The sequence below is a fragment of the Herpailurus yagouaroundi genome, unplaced genomic scaffold, assembly GCF_014898765.1.
Source record: "Herpailurus yagouaroundi ecotype Mexico unplaced genomic scaffold, PumYag 28, whole genome shotgun sequence".
In the NCBI taxonomy this organism is placed as follows: Eukaryota; Metazoa; Chordata; class Mammalia; order Carnivora; family Felidae; genus Herpailurus; species Herpailurus yagouaroundi.
The window spans coordinates 4,682,891-4,699,966 of NW_024412376.1; the positions used below are offsets into that span (position 1 = coordinate 4,682,891).

Genomic DNA, 17,076 nt, shown 5'->3' on the forward strand with positions numbered 1-17,076 from the left:
CTGGTGCTAATATAAATGGCATTGTTTTTAAATTCAAATGCCAATTGTTTATTGTTATATATAAGTACACAATTGACTTTTATATATTAAACTTTCATTATGCTACCTTACATAATCACTTATTGGTTCATATATCTCTTTTTGTCGATTCTTTGGGATAATTTACACAATCATCTCATCTGAGAAGAAAAAATTGTATTTCTTTCTTCCCCAATTTTATATCTTTTATTTCCTGTTCTTATTTCCTGTTCTTAAGGTTTTATATTTAAAATCTTTAGGTATGAATAAAGTCATATGTTTTATGACTAAAACCATTAGGTACCATAAATTTTTATGACTAAAACCACTAGGTATGACTTTAAGTATAATGTTGAAAGGGAAAAGTAGTAAGACTAAACATCCTTGCCTTGTTCCTGATCTTAGCAGGAAAGCTTCTAGCTATATTTTCACTATTTTTTCTTATATTTCTTCAATGTAGTAGGCTATATTAATGTGAAATTCTAAATAAGGTAGAGCAATTTCCTATCTGTATATTTAAAAATGAATTCAAACCTTAGAGAAAGTCACATTCAAATAAGCTTATCTAAATTAAAAATAATAAAAAACATTTACTTCCTGAAAAACAATAAAGGAGATGCAATTTATAAACCTAGGGAACACTAATAATATTCCTTTTTCCTATTCTTCATAATTTTCTTTCATATTATTTTACATTGGAGCCTCTCATCTGTGACCCTCCACCCTCAACACACAAGTGAAATCTCACAAAATAAGTTCTTTTTTTTCTCTGAACCCCATGGCTTACTCTCTTCTTGCCACTTGCTCTTTTTTCCTCTTTCTCCCTCAACTTTGTCTCTTGTTTTACTCTATTTCAATTTATTTTTTTCTTAGGTTTTCCCCTAGTCTGTTATGTATTCTTATGTATGCCTTTTTTTTATTGAGGTACAATCCAGGTGTATAATTTAGTGATTTCATATTTGTATGCATTGTAAAGTGATCACCACAATAATTCTAAACATACATCATCATACATAATTACAATTTTTTTCTTGTGCTGAGGACTTTCAAGATCTGCTCTCTTGGTAACTTTCAAATATTCAATACAATATTATTAACTATATTCATCATATTTACATCACATCTCCATAATTTATTTATATTATAACTGGGGACTTTACCTTTGACAACCTTTACTCATTTCACCCATCATCCCCCCTCCCCCCACCTGTGGCAACTACCAATCTGTTTCTGTATTTATATGTTTGTTTTTAAAAATTCTATCTATGTTGGGATGAGCACGGGGTGTTGTATGGAAACCAATTTGACAATAAATTTCATATTAAAATTAAAAAAATAAAAAACATCTGTATTAAGACAAAAAATAAAATAAAAAATAAAAATTCTATCTATAAGTAAGATCATTTAGTATTTGCCTTCTAGTCTCTAATTTATTTTACTTTGCATAATGCCCTCAAGGTCCATCCATGTTGCCACAAATGGCAATATTTCGTTGTTTTTATGGCTGATAGTATTCATATATATATAACATCTTTTTTTTAATATGAAATTTATTGTCAAATTGGTTTCCACAACACCCAGTGCTCATCCCAACAGGTGCCCTCCACAATGCCCATCACCCACCCTTTCCTCCCTCCCACCCCCCATCAACCCTTAGCTTATTCTCAGTTTTTAAGAGTCTCTTATGGTTTGCCTCCTTCCCTCTCTAACATTTTTTTCCTTCCCCTCCCCTACAGTCTTCTGTTATGTTTCTCAGGATCCACATAAGAGGGAAAAATATGGTATCTGTCTTTGCATGACTTATTTCACTTAGCATAACACTCTCCAGTTCCTTCCACGTTGCTACAATAGGCCACATTTCATTCTTTCTCATTGCCACGTAATATTCCATTGTGTATATAAACCACAATTTCTTCATCCATTCATCAGTTGATGGACATTTAGGCTCTTTCCATAATTTGGCTATTGTTGAAAGTGCTGCTATAAACATTGGGGTACAAGTGCCCCTTTGTATCATCACTCCTGTATCCCTTGGGTAAATTCCTAGCAGTGCTACTGCTGGGTCATAGGGTAGATCTATTTTTAATTTTTTGAGGAACCTCCACACTGTTTTCCAGATGCTGGTGAGGATATATAACATCTTTTTATCCATTCATTCATAGATGAGCACTTAGGTTGTTTCCATATTTTGACTATTATTTAAAAAATGCTATAATTAACATCTTTAAAAATTAGTGATTTGGTTTCTTTGGATACATATGAAGAAGTGGAAGTACTGGATCATATGGTATTCCTATTTTTAATTTTTTGAAGAACATCCATACTGTTTTCCACAGTAGTTACACCAATTTGCATTCCCACCAACATGAGGGCTCCCTATTCTCCTCTTCCTCACCAACACTTGTTATTTCACATCTTTTTGATAATAACCATTCTAGCATGTGTGGGTAATATATCATTGTGGTTTTGATTTGTATTTCTCTTATGATCAGTAATATTGAGCATCTTTTCAGGTACATATTGGCTATATGTAGGTCTTCTGTTTCTCATTATTAAGTATGATGTTATCTGTGCATTTTTGTAGATTTTCCTTGTATTGAGAAATTTCCCTGTTTCTTCCTGGATTGGTGATTTTCAATCATATATTGTATATGTTTAGTCAAGTCCTTTTTTCTGAATCTATTGATATATAATCATATGACTTTTCTTTTTAGCCTAATGGTGTGATAGTTTACAGCCATTGATCTTCAAATAATAACCTCACCTGTATACCAAGAATAAAATCCATTTTATTGTGATATATTATTCTTTTATAATTTGATTTGCTAATATTTTTGAGAATTTTTGCATTTTTGCTAATAAGTGATATTGGCCTGTAGTTTTTTCTTATAATGTCTTTGGTTTTGGTATTGTGATAATGCTGACCTCAGAATGAGTTTGCAAATGTTCCTTCTGCCTCATTTTGTGGAAGAGGTTGTAAATAATTGATATAATTTCTTTCTTAAAAGTTTGGTCAAATTCATGAAAGAAAGGGTGCCGGGTGGCTCTGTTAGTTAAGTGTCTGACTCTTGGTTTTGGTTCAGGTCATGATCTCATGGTTCCTTTGTTCTGGCCCCACTTGGGTTCTTTCTCTCTCTCTCTCTCTCTCTCTCTCTCTCTCTCTCTCTTTCTGCCCTTCCCCTGCTCACGGTCTCTATCTCAAATAAGTAAATAAATAAACTTTGTAAAAAAAAAGAATAAGAAAAATAAAATATTTTATTTTACCTTCCTTTATTCCTTCTCTTTTACTCTTTCTTCTGTACATATGTCTCAGTTTCTAGTCTACATCAGTCCTTTCTGAAGCATTTCTTGCAAAGCAAGTATATTTGTGACAAATTTTCTGAAATTTTTTTGTTTAAGAAAGTCTTTATTTTTCCTTCTTTTTTGAAGTATAATTTTAATGGATACACATTCAAGGTGGCTGTTTGGTTTTTTTCAGCATTTAAATATTTCACTCCCTTCTCTTATTGCTTTCAATGATTTCTGAAGAAAAGTACAACATAATTATCATCCTTGCTCTTCTGTAGATAAAGTTTTTTTTTATTTTCTAGATTCTTTCAAGATATTCTCTTCATTTTTTTATATTTTCTGCAGTTTGAATGTTATTTCCACATGCATTTTTAAAATGTTTGCCTTGCCTGACATTCTCTGAAGTTTATGTATAGGACCTTTGGGGAAATTGTGTCAATATTGTTTCAAATAGTTTTCTGTCCCTTTCTTTTTTTCTCCTTCTGGTATTCCCATGACATGTATATATTTTTTAATTGTCCCACAGTTCTTGGATATTCTGTTGTATCTTTTTATTATTTTTTTTCTTTGCACTTAAGTTTTGGAATTTTTTTATTGACATTTTCTCAAGCTCACTGATTATTTCTTTGGTTGTATACAGATGAGCCCATCAAAGGAATTCATGTCTTCTATATAGTGCTTTAGATTTCTATTACTTAAAATATTTTTTTTTAGAATTTCTATCTCACTGCTTATATTACCCATCTGTTCTTTTATGTTGTCTACTTTCCCTAAGCACATTAATCATGGCTGCTTTAGATCCTTGGTCTGATACTTCCAACATCTTTGGCATATGTGTCTGGTCTAGACCTTTCTCTGTCTCTTCAAATTATGATTTTTTTAGCATGGCATGTAACTTATTATTGACAATCAGACATCATGTACTGATTAAAAAGAACTAACCTCCAACAAAAAAGTTCTTCTATGACAATATATGAGAAAATCTTGGAAAGTAATGACACTCTGATATGTGGGAAGTGGCTGTCTGAATTGATATCCCCCCAAAATCTCAAATCTCCAGATTCATCTGAACCTACAGAAATGGTTCATTTATTTCTGTCAAGGGATGAAATTCCCTGCTTGCTAGAAGATTATACAGAGGTCTGGCACTTGCAAATTAACATATGCCCCCTAAAATTTTCTTCCACTTTTCTTTCTGCCACTATACCAATAATAAGAATTACAGTATAATTTGACTGGAGATGTTCTGGACCTGATAAGGAACAAAAACAATTACACTCCAAAGGAAATGCAAGACTTGCCCCAATAGGGGCAAGAACAGTAGTCATGAACTGAATTCTGAGTTTGTTTTATGAAAGAACTAGAATATAAGGTTGACCTAGAGAATGTTTATTGATTTGAAGGACCTTTATAAGGACACTGACAAAATCCTCAATAGATGTAGCATGTACACTTCTATGATGTCTCCTAGAACCATGGGGGAAAAATGGCTCATACCACATGAATACAAATGCCAGAATATTTATGGTAGAAGAAGAGATTATAAGCCTCAGATAAATGGGCATGCTAATTGGATATACTATCTAAGGCCTAACCCTAAAAATGGCAGTGCATCACGTGAAGGTCCATAGGATATATCATTTATTTACTTAATTTTACTTAATTAAAAATGCACTAGAAATGGTTAGGAATTTAGTGTAGTCTATGCTCATGGTAGGAGATACTATTACAGATCTGGGTTCATTGATACCCATGGGGATGACAGAACCATGAGACAATAGAAGTCAATAATGATCAGAAATTATCATAATTAATGGCAAGATACTAGGGCAAACCAGAGGGGCCTGGTCCTCAGAGAATTATGGAAACCTTTCTTGTTGGGGAAAAAATATGCAGCCAACACAAGTACTGTTCAATCTATCCAATGAATTGTAATTAACAAAGGATAATCAGGAAGCTGAAAGCAGTTGTCCCAATAAAATTTCACAATTTCTTGCCACATTTCTGGAACTGAGCAAGGTTTTTGACCATGAATCACTAACTAAAGAAGCAGCAGCATCTTAAATACGAAGTTCTCAACAGGAGCAAAACAATATAGTTATGTGATGATGATTCTTCCTGTTCTTGACAAGAACTATGGCCATTTCTTCATGTAACTATATTTTGCAGTAAATGTTCTCCAAACATTTTGAGAACTGTTGGACACAAGGTCCAAACTGATACAAATACTCATAAACCTGAAGACTCATCACTTTCCCTTTTTTAGGACATGGACATATAGGGATCATATAATAAATGGAATTCTTTCCTAGGATATATTGGGTCTTAGGACTCACCCAGTGGCTATTTCCCCCCTCCTTATGTGTATGTTTGGAATTTATATATATACTGCTTGGCAAAACTGCCACCTAGAACTTTTGATGTGTGGTGTCAAACTGTCTTATGGGTAAATACAAGTGGAGGCCTCTGAAACTTCCCTAGACGGATAAAATATAAAACCAAAAACAATATCACGTCCTGGTGTAAATGGCTTGGATTATTGTCACCTTTAAAATACAGCAGATATAAAGTTAGTGGCCCCCACAATATCTCCATTTAAGTTACTACTCTAGTCTCTACAAAAAACAGGCATATCTTGAAGGATGATAATAGGATCCTCAAACTCAAAAGTGTTGTATTTACATTTGCAGTAATTGTACCAGATGTGTTGTCTTTACCAAAGATTAAGATATGGTATATGGTGTGTGGCTATTCATCAGACAAATCTGTTCCAGTTCATCTTTATTAGAAAAAAAATCATCTGATAGTTATCATATTCACATGGAGTGAATAACAATATACATTTTAGTTTTTCCCAGGACTAGGTTAATTTTCCCATCCTTTTTCGAGAGTAATCAAACAATATCTGTATTATTTGGACATCTGGAGAATATCACAGTGCTTATCTCTATCAATGACATCATGCTAATGGACCAGATAAGCAAAAATAGCTAGCACTTTGTAGGTATCTATAAGACATATGTGCTCCAGAGGATGAAAACTAAATGCTAAGGATATTCAGTGGCTTGTACATTAATAAATGATTAGGAGTCCAGTTGTTTATGTCATGTCAGGCCATCTCCTTTGAAGAAAAGGACATATTATTTTGTTTTACATTTTCCACTATTAAGATGGAAGTACGACAACTATTGGGTTTCCTCAGATTCTAGTAACAGCCTATTATATACCTGAAAATATTGTTGCAAGCCATATATCAAGTGATATGAAAGGCTAGCAGCTTTCTGTAGGGAAGATAGTAGGTGAGGTCCTTGAAGCTGACTCAGACTGGTAAATGCAAGCCCTATTGCTTCAGTCCTATTACCCAGATTAAATGGTATTAGTGCTTCCAGGGGTGGGGAAAGATGCTGAATTATGCTTCTATGATTTAATATAAGAATAACAATGTATACCCCAGGTTTTTGGAATGAAACCATGCCATTTCCAGTAGATAATTCTTCATTTTTGGAAAAATACCTGCTGGTGTATTATTACACTCTGAGAAAGAAGTTCTGACCATGAAACAACAACTAATTGTTCTGCCAAGATTTCCAAGTCACAAATTTTGTAAAATCTGAAATAATGCATTCATTATAAGATTGAAGTGGTATATCTGGAATCAAGCAAGAGCCTAACCAAAGGAATGAAAGAATAAGTAGGCCAAACTCCCATATAATTCTCTGGTCTTGCATTGGTACTTCTCCCTAGTTTCACCTATGAATACATGAAAGATTCTCTATGACTAGCTGATAGATCAGCAATGCCAAAGCCTGATGTACAGATGGATGGCTTGGTGTGTGGGTACAAGTCAAAAATAAATAACGGCTTTCCTACAGCCACAGTGAGGAATGAGCTTAAAAGACTTTGGTGATGATAAATCTTCCCTATGGGTAGAAATTCTGGTAGTTCAGCTAATCATAATATTGTGTTGAAGAGAGAAAGAGATTGATGTTAAAATATACACTGACTTGTAGGCTATAGTAAATTCCTTGGCCAGCTAGTCAAAAGACAAAAAAAGAGAAAGATTGAAAAATCAGGATTAAGGAGATCATGCGGATGAACATATGGGAGGAACCATAATTCATGACAATTTCATTTAGAATGTTAACTCTTACCAGAAGGATCAGCCACAAAAGTAAAAACAGACAAAATTATTTGACTGGTTAACATTTGCCAGTCTCCATTGCCCACCCAAATGCTGACACATTCACACAAACAAACTAGTTATTGTGGCAGCTATGGACAAGCAGCTATGGAGATTATGCATGGGTTAAACAAGGTGGAATCCCATTTACCAAGGGTGATCTAGTTACTGCCACTGTTTAAAATCCAATCTGAAGCCTTGGTAGTCAATGCTGAGTCCCATTATGGAATCATAATGTCAACTCTTATAGAACTGCTTATTTCTCCTTTACATTCTATCAGTTTTTGCCTAATATATTTTGAAGGTCTGGTACTAAGTGTATAAATATTTATAATTGCTATATCTTTTTGCTGTATTGAATCTTTTTTAACATATCATATCATTCTTTGTCTTTTGTAAACTTTTTAAAGTCTATCGTGTCTGATATTAGTATAATGACCTCTGTTCTCTTTCAGTTACTTTTGCATGAAATATCTTTTCCATCCTTTCACTTTCAATTTATTTGTCTTTGGATCTAAATTAAGTCTCTTATAAACAACATATAGTTAAATCATGTGTTTTTTTTAATCTGTTTTGCCAATTTATGTCTTTTTATTTAAAGTTTAATTTATTTACAGTTAAAGTAATTATGGATAAACAGTGACTTTGTTACTTTGCTGTTTATTTTTGATACACCTTATAGCTTTTTATTTATATTACTATATTCTTTTGTGTTCACTTGATTTTTTTGTACTGAAATGTTTAAACTCCATCCTCTTTTCCTTTCATGTATATTTGATAGCAGTTTCTTTGTGAAACTGCATTGGGGACACATTTAATGTACTAAAGTTATAACACTCTCATTTGAATTTATACAAGTTTAACTTTAAGAACATACATAAACTTTGCTTCTTTATTGTACTCTTGTCACCCCTATTATTTGTTGATGTCACAAATTAAATCATTTTACTTTGGATCCCAAAACATAAACTAATAATTATTTTAAGCTCATTAGTCTCTTAAATTGTGTAGAAACGAAATGTGAAGCTACAATCCAAGATTATAATAATACTAGCTTCTAGACTAATAATTGTTTTTTTAATCTATTAGTTTCTTATCATGTAGAAACCAAAATTAGAGTTACAATTTTTACAACAATTTCAGCTTTTAAAAATGCACATGTATTTACCTTTTTTGAGATCTTTATTTCTTCACATAGCTTTAAATTGTAATATACTGGCCTTTCAAATTACCCTGCCATACTTCTTCGACCATTTCTTGCAGGGCTGCTATGGTAATAATGAATTCCTTAGTATTTATTTGGGAATTATTTAAATTCTCCCTTACTTTTGAAGGACAGTTTTGCTAAATATAGGATTCTTGGTTGACAGGGTTTTTTTTGTTGTTGTTTTTCTATTAGCACTCTAAATATATCTTCCATCTGCCTGCTGGTTTCCAAATTTCTCATGAGAAAGCTGCTGATGGTCTTATTTAAGATCCCTTGTATGTGACAACTTACTTCCCTTCCTGCTTTCAAAATTTTCTCTTTGCCTTTGGCTTTTAAGTTTGATTATGATATGTACCAGTGTGAGTCTCTGAGTTCATTTTATTTGAAGTTTGTGAGCTTCTGGATATATTCACATTTTTCATTGAATTTGGGAAGTTTTCAGTAGTTATTTCTTCATATATTCTCTTTTTCTGAAATGCAAAAAGGAGTTCTTCAAGTTGATGAAAAGGACACTAACAACATGAAAACGTGTAAAAGTATAAAAGTCACTGTAAAAATTAAAATATATTCAAATTCAGAATACTGTAATATTGTAATGTTAGCATGTAAATCACTTTAAACTCTGGTATAAAAGTTAAGGGGTGCCTGGGTGGCTCAGTCGGTTAAGTGTTTGACTTCGGCTTAGGTCACGATCTCACAGTTTGAGTCTGAGACCCAGGTCAGGCTAGGAACTGACAGTTGGAAGCCTGGGGCCTGCTTTGGATTCCCTGTCTGCCTCTTTTTCTACCCCAACCCCCCTTTGTGCCCTCTCTCTTTCTTTTTTTTTTTAATTTTTTTTAACGTTTATTTATTTTTGAGACAGACAGAGCATGAACGGGGGAGGGTCAGAGAGAGGGAGACACAGAATCCGAAACAGGTTCCAGGCTCTGAGCCATCAGCACAGAGCCCGACGTGGGGCTCGAACTCACGGACCGCGAGATCATGACCTAAGCCGAAGTCGGCCGCTTAACCGACTAAACCACCCAGGCGCCCCGTGCCCTCTCTCTTTCAAAGATAAATAAACGAGCATTTAAAAAAATAAAAAATAGGGGCGCCTGGGTGGTGCAGTCAGTTAAGCGTCCGACTTCAGCCAGGTCACGATCTCGCGGTCCGTGAGTTCGAGCCCCGCGTCAGGCTCTGGGCTGATGGCTCAGAGCCTGGAGCCTGTTTCGGATTCTGTGTCTCCCTCTCTCTCTGCCCCTCCCCCGTTCATGCTCTGTCTCTCTCTGTCCCAAAAATAAATGAAAACGTTGGAGAAAAAAATTTTTTTAAATAAAAAATAAAAGTTAACAGACAAAAGTTTTGAAATTAACTAGATACAAAAATGTGTTAATACATCACATAAAATGATGGAGGTTGTGACATCAATTATACAAAATGTGGGGGAAGGAGAAATTAAAGTGTAGAATTATTTGTATAAGGTCAAATTTTGGTTGTTATCAGCTTAAAATAAACTATTATATCTATAAAATATTTTATGTAAGCTTCATCAGACTCACCTATAAAAAATTGTAGTAGACGCACAAAAGATAAAGACAAAGTAATCAAAGCATAAGAGTATTTAAAAAAAAATCAACTTACAAAGGAGCACAGCAAGAGAAGGAAAACAACAAAGGAACCACCAGTAAACAAGGGGAACAAAGGCAATAGTAAATTCTTACTAACCCATAATTACTTTAAATATAAGTTTATTGAATTTTTATTAGAAAACAACATCAAATGATATACTAGGCAGTATACAGCAATTTACTTTACTTTTAAGGACACACATAGGTTGAATATTAAGGAATGGAAAGAGATTTTCCATGCAAATGGTAGTCAAAAGACAGTAGTGTGGCTATACCTCTATCAGAGAAAAATATGCCTTAAGTAAAAGATTGTCAAAAAAGACAAGAAAGTTATTATATAATGATAAAAGAGTCAGTCATCAAAAAGTTACAAAAATTGTAATAGAAATGCATCCAAATTCCAAACTCTTGAATATATAAATGAAATATTAACAAAACTGAAAGAAGAAATAGACCATGATACAGGAATAGGAAGGAAATACAGAAAATTCTTAGCAGTGGTGAGTGGAACTTAATTAGTGGGTGAAAACTCTTAGTTTTATGCATTTTAAGTATTTGAATTTCATAAAATTGTATTTACTTGTTTTACTTCAAAATGAAAATACTAAACTATTAAGTGTAAAAGCACAAATAACATATAAACTCCATAGATGTAAACTGTTAGAGGTGTGAGTTGATCATAAAGTTTTACTTGTTTTTCATTTTTAATATTTTTGCATCTATTTTATTTTATTTTGGAAAATATGTTCACTTAAAATGAAATGCAAACGGCTTATCATTAAAGTAAAATTTTGGAAAGATGACTAGGATAAGAAATTAAGATGGCCAAGTCAATTGTTGGTAATTTAATTGTCATATTTTGTATAGAAATTAAAGTGTAGAAATAGGAAATGTGAAAGGGGTGGCAGCAAATGTTTACAAAATAACTAAATGATACAATATTTTTGAAAAATTCTAAATTCACCCAATGTTGTGAATATGATGGCCATAATATATTGAATCTCATTTAATAAAAATGATTGGAGAAGGCAAAGCATGTACCAGAAAGTCAATATATGAAGGTCGTAAGTAGTAATTTTGTCCTTGACCATTATGCTATCAAAATTTTCACTATTTTTTCCAACCTATTTCTCATACAGTATTAATAAACTTAGGAAAATTAATTTTATTCTTTTGAATATATACGTAAGATATAAAAACTAACAAATTTATATTTGTTTGTTTCAGATATGTAATAATTTGGGTAATTGTCATTGTTTTCCTGGCCATAGGCCTCCATATTGTGAATTCCAGATTGGTTCACCAGGGGGAAGTATTGATGATGGAAATGTTCAGAAATCTGGTGAGTAGAAATAAAACTTTTAAAACAAAAATAGATGTTTTATTAAATAGCTAAAGAAATGTAATGCTGAGTCTAATCTTTCATGATCACCTGAGTAATTAAAAGGGCTATCTTGAATAGTGACTTTAATGAAATTAGTATTACACAATATTTGTAATATTTTCTCAGATACTCAGTTTTCAACATCTTAGTTAAATAAGTTAGAAGATAGTATTCAATTTTCAATAAATGCCATAGCAAGAATTCAAAACAAATTAAAATATGGAAGAATAAACACTACATAAAAGGTTTGCATTTTACATTATTAAAAATTTTGTAGACTTAAAAAACAGCTATAGCATAGGGTGGTCATTCTGAATGAAATTTGGAAAATACATATGACAAAATATAAATGGAACTAATAATAAATCATACCTTGACTGATGAAGTAAATTTTTATATTTTCTCTTATTTGCATAAATGAAGGCAAGTGTCATATTTGTTGATTCAATCATTCATTCATTTATTCATCATTCCCTATACAAACATGTTAAGTGTCTGGTAAGGCAATAGTATTGAGATCCACATTTCAGAAAGTCCAATCAAGCAACACCATGGAGAATGGATTTGATAATATGAGTCTGAATGAAACTATTCATTGGAAAACAATTACCTTAATTATAAGGACCTGAAATAAACAATAAAAGAGAAGATGAGTTGTTGCATTATCATGTTTTTATGAATAACAATGAATAAGGCATGATGGTCATTGATATGGTCATTATATTTAGCACACGAAGAATGGGTAATGAAAATATATCTACTTTGCAAAAATAATTGAAGGATGGACACAGCATGAAGATAATGTATTTAATTTTGTATAAATAGAGTTTGGGTTACATGTTAAAGAATCCATGTGAAAAACATCTATGGGAATCCATGGGAATTTGATAATAACATTGCCAACTATCAGGGACTGATAACCCTTAATTTACAGTTATCTTATATTGAAAGTAATTTCTGGAAAGATAAAAATATGTACATTTTTATGTGTGATTAGATAAGAGATTTGGATATAAATTCTGGATGCAACAGTAGAGACAATCTCTAAAATAATTGTTAATCCTTGAAAAAAAGATGACAAAAAGGAGTGGTCACAATGATTTATTGTTCTGGTCATGAAAGATTACTATAAAATTACATATTTTCATCAGGTAATAATATACAACTATGATCTTTGACATAAGGAAAACACATGAGATTCACCATTGTAGGTTAGTGAGAGAATCATTCCTGCAGGCATGTAATGGGTGGTTCAAATGAAAATTGGAAAGAAAGAATGTACAGAAAAGATATTTGAAAAATTATGACCCCTAATTTCTGTACCAGGGTGAAAAAAGCTTACACTCAGATATAAGAAACTAAATGAACTTTAATAAGGATAAATGTAAAGAAATTTACACTTAAGACAATCATAATCAAACTTCTGAAAACCATTGGTAAAATAAATAAATAAATAAATAAATAAATAAATAAATAAATAGCTTGAGTTAGTCTTTTAATTATCCTATAGTATAGAGAGGAGATCAACAAAACCTCTCTCTCCTCCAGAAGCAACTAAAAAGGTGGACAAAACCTGTCAAACCAACCATTTCAGTACTCTGTAAATCGGCCAAAAGCTAATAAAAGTATTTATTCATGAAATCCACTTCAATTAACAAGAGTGTAAATTTGTGGTAATCCTTCCCTGAGGCTGTTCTTATTTCTTCAGTCCCAGCTCTGTCAACATGGTAATTTAACTAGGACACAGCAAGATGTGAAAACCATTAGCTTCCTCCCACCCAAGTATGTAGGAGGAAGAAAGGGATTACTTGATTCATTGGAGTATTGTCAACTACACTGGCAATCAGTTTATCAGGATAACATGGAGGACTTGCTGTACAGAGATAGCAGAACTTTTATGACAAGCAACAAACTAGGGAGTAACTATAAATTTAACAGGCCCAACACACTCACATGTCCATCAGTGTATCCTCAACTGATGGAGCCTGTGCACAACACAGAGGAGATTCAAGAGATACAGGTGGAAGGTAAAATACAAGCTAAGCTTGAAAATGACCTGAAGTTTGAATGAGTTCCCTAATGCACATAAAAATCTAGTAGCAGAAAGTTAAGACAAGTGTTTGCAAAGCAAACAAGCTTTGGCTGAAAACAAAACTGAAGACACAAGGATGGCCCAGACAAAGAAAATTAAAGAAATTTAAATAAAAAACAGCATAAACAAGAGCCATACATTGCAGACTAAAAAGCTGTAGCATATTTTGTTATATGTAAGTGATGGATCACTTGGTTCTACTCCTGAAACCAATACTACACTGTATATTAACTAATTTGGATTCAAATAAATAAATTAAAAAAGGGAAGTCTTAGCTAATACAGTAGGACAAGAAAAGGAAATAGGAATTATAAAAATTTTGAAGAAATAGTACTTTTTGTGTTCTCAGATGACATGATGGTCTATGTATAAAATCCCAAATAATAATAAAAAAAAACCTCCTAGAACTAATTAACATTTATAGCAAGGTTGCAAGATATAAAATTAATATATATACTGGGTGCCTGGGTGGCCCAGTCAGTTAAGTGTCCGACTCTTGGTTTCAACTCAGGTCACAATCTCATGGTTCATGAGTTTGAGCCCTATGTGGGGCTCTGTGCTGACAGCAGGGAGCCTGCTTGGGATTCCTTCTCTCTCTCTTTGTCTCTGCCCATTCCCCTCTTGCATACACACACGTGCTCTTTCTCCTCTCTCTCTCAAGATAAACTCTAAAAAAATTAAAATGTAAAATTAATGTACAAAAGTCAAATCACCTTAATGGGTTGAATTGCATATTGTTTTCCTTGAAGTGATGGAAGAAGTAAACAATGGTAAAAGCCTCTATGTTTGGGTTTGGGGTTTCTACTAACTCATAAGTAGTAGCCAATGGCCTGGCCTTATGGTCAGAGTCCAAGGGCAATGGAAACTTGACCTATTAAAGGGATGCCTGTATGGGGGCATGGCCCTATGGAGATTTGAGGAGTGACTTAAAGTAGGACATGTTGATGCTCATCAGAATCCCCTTGCAAGTCAGAAGGTGATTGAATTGATAATCAGATATTCCCATGTGATTCCTTGTGATGGCCACCTGGGTCCACAAAATAAAGGTATATAGGGATATTGCAGCAATGCAAAGATGGACTGAATTCAGACACATTGTTCTTGCAACCTCTGAGGCACGAAATGCCAATAAGAGCTCTTCTGTCTGTCACTAAAAGAGACAAAGACTGAAGATGGATATGTGGCAGGTTCCCTGGTGGGAAGGTCCTGATCATATCCAACAAGTGAGACTGATGCTGGTAGCCCTGGGAAGCTACACATGGGTCCTAACAGAGATAGACTCTGGCCTGGGGTTTGCTTGCTTGGTGGTAGATTCAAATGCTCAGAGTGCTATTAGGAAACAAAAACAAAAACAAAACCTGAAACAGAACTTTTTCACCAATTTGAATTGTTGACCATCACTTGTTTAGACCAAGAAACACATTTTACAGTCTATAATGTCAAAACTATGGGCAGAGAGATATCCTCCTCAGACTACTAGTTTGATAAAGAATTGGAAACATTGTCTAAAATGGAGGGAGATAAAGGCATGAGGTCTTACACACCTTCATGTGGGTATGCTCACATTCAACATGAGTGAGGCTAAAAAGAGTGCCCCCTCTTGGTAGATTTCTCTGTTTTTCTAGTGTATCCAAGTCTGCAAATACAAGGCAAGGAACAAGCATAATTCCTAAGTAAGAAACAAAACTATATGTTGTCTTTATATCAGAATTATGAAAGGCCTTGATGGGGAAGAATGTACCTTTACCCCATCTGGCAAAATTTAGGCTAACCATAAATGCAACTATATTGCCTGTGGGTAAAGATAGTCCACTAGTTCTGTACCTTTTTAATCTTAGCCTCTGTGAACAAGAGTGAACTGAGGGGAAAGGACTTTCTAGATAGACTAGCATTGTTGCCTGCAAGCTAGATCAGCACAGTAACCAAGCTTAATGTACCTTCCAAAGCTGGAACAATTTGTGTGCAAATGGAAAGAAGGGGGAATAATTGTAAAGGATAGAGGAATGAATAATTGGGTTATTTAATGAGAGAAATCCAATATTACATTAACAGCTCAAAAGGGACTAAACCAGAGATGATACTGTCTTAGCTTGATGGTATTAGATGCCTGAAAGAACGAAGCCCCAGTCTAGATGCCACATAGGGCTATTACACAGAGAATTTGTCTCTAACAACATTCCAATATTTGGGCTCAGACCATCTCACTAATTCCTATCTAGCATGTTCAGTTAATATTGCTTGAAGGGCAGATTTATACCCTTCTGTTTTATAAAACCAAGTATGGGTTACATTCCCCTCAGATACAATGTTCATCTCCATAATAGCATCAGGTAAAAGAGATGCAACCATTTCACATAAAGTTTTTATGTATACCAATTTCATAATCTTATCAGCCCTCATATTTTTATGTTCTTCCAATCTATTTTAGCTCACATCAAGACTTCACCAATGTGTTTTGGGTACCACACTCTCTAGGGTTTCTGTATCAAGGAGTCTTGGAAATTTCTCCCCCTCATTTCCTGACCATTTTACCCATTCTTGTGAACAAGTCTTTGGGAGACATCCCTAGTGAGAAATCAAGCCGAGGGATTCAGGCCCTTTTGTCCATCTTTAACTCAATCAACCTGCTTAACCACTACCACAAGCACAAGTGATTTCTGGTCTTGTTTCTCATTGTAATCTCCACCTTAATGCTTTTTAAAATCTTCCAAACTGAGAAAAATATAATGAGCTTGTTCAGGAACTTCAATATTGGGGGACCAGCAGGAGGTCCCTTTTGTTTACCCTACCTCTGGTAGTGTGGTATTAAAACCTTCGTTTTGGAGCACCTGGGTGTCTCAGTCAGTTAAGTGATAGACTTTGGCTCAGTTCATGATCTCATAGCTCGTGAGTTCAAGTCCCACGGAGGGGTCTGTGCCATCAGTGCAGATCCCACTTTGGATTCTCTCTACCCCTCTCTCTTTTCCCATTCCCTGCTTGCATTCTCTCTTTCTCTCTCAAAAATAAACAAGCATTAAGAAAACACCTTTGTTTCAACCCCATCAATGTCTGTTTTATTCACCCCACTTATTAATTGCTATCTAAGGATTTCCACCATTCTGGGATCCATTTACAGTTGCACCAAATCCATAAAATACCTAGGAATAAATCTAACCAAAAAGATGAAAAATCTATACACTGAAAACTATAGAAAGCTTATGAAAGAAATTGAAGAAGACACAAAAAAAAAATGGAAAAAGATTCCATGCTCCTGGAAAGGAATAACAAATATTGTTAAAATGTCGATACTACCCAAAGCAA

The 17,076-nt window shown here is 33.8% G+C and overlaps 1 protein-coding gene across 1 annotated transcript in view; it reads left to right on the forward strand.

Moving 5' to 3' along the window:
• The window catches only part of LOC121039922 (disintegrin and metalloproteinase domain-containing protein 18-like), a 162,896-nt gene that overhangs the window by 127,540 nt on the left and 18,280 nt on the right, over positions 1-17,076 (forward strand). Inside the window, exon 16 of the mRNA XM_040490381.1 lies at positions 11,528-11,642. Within this exon, the coding sequence (XP_040346315.1) occupies positions 11,528-11,642 (115 nt within the window). The remainder of the gene's footprint in view (positions 1-11,527; positions 11,643-17,076) is intronic.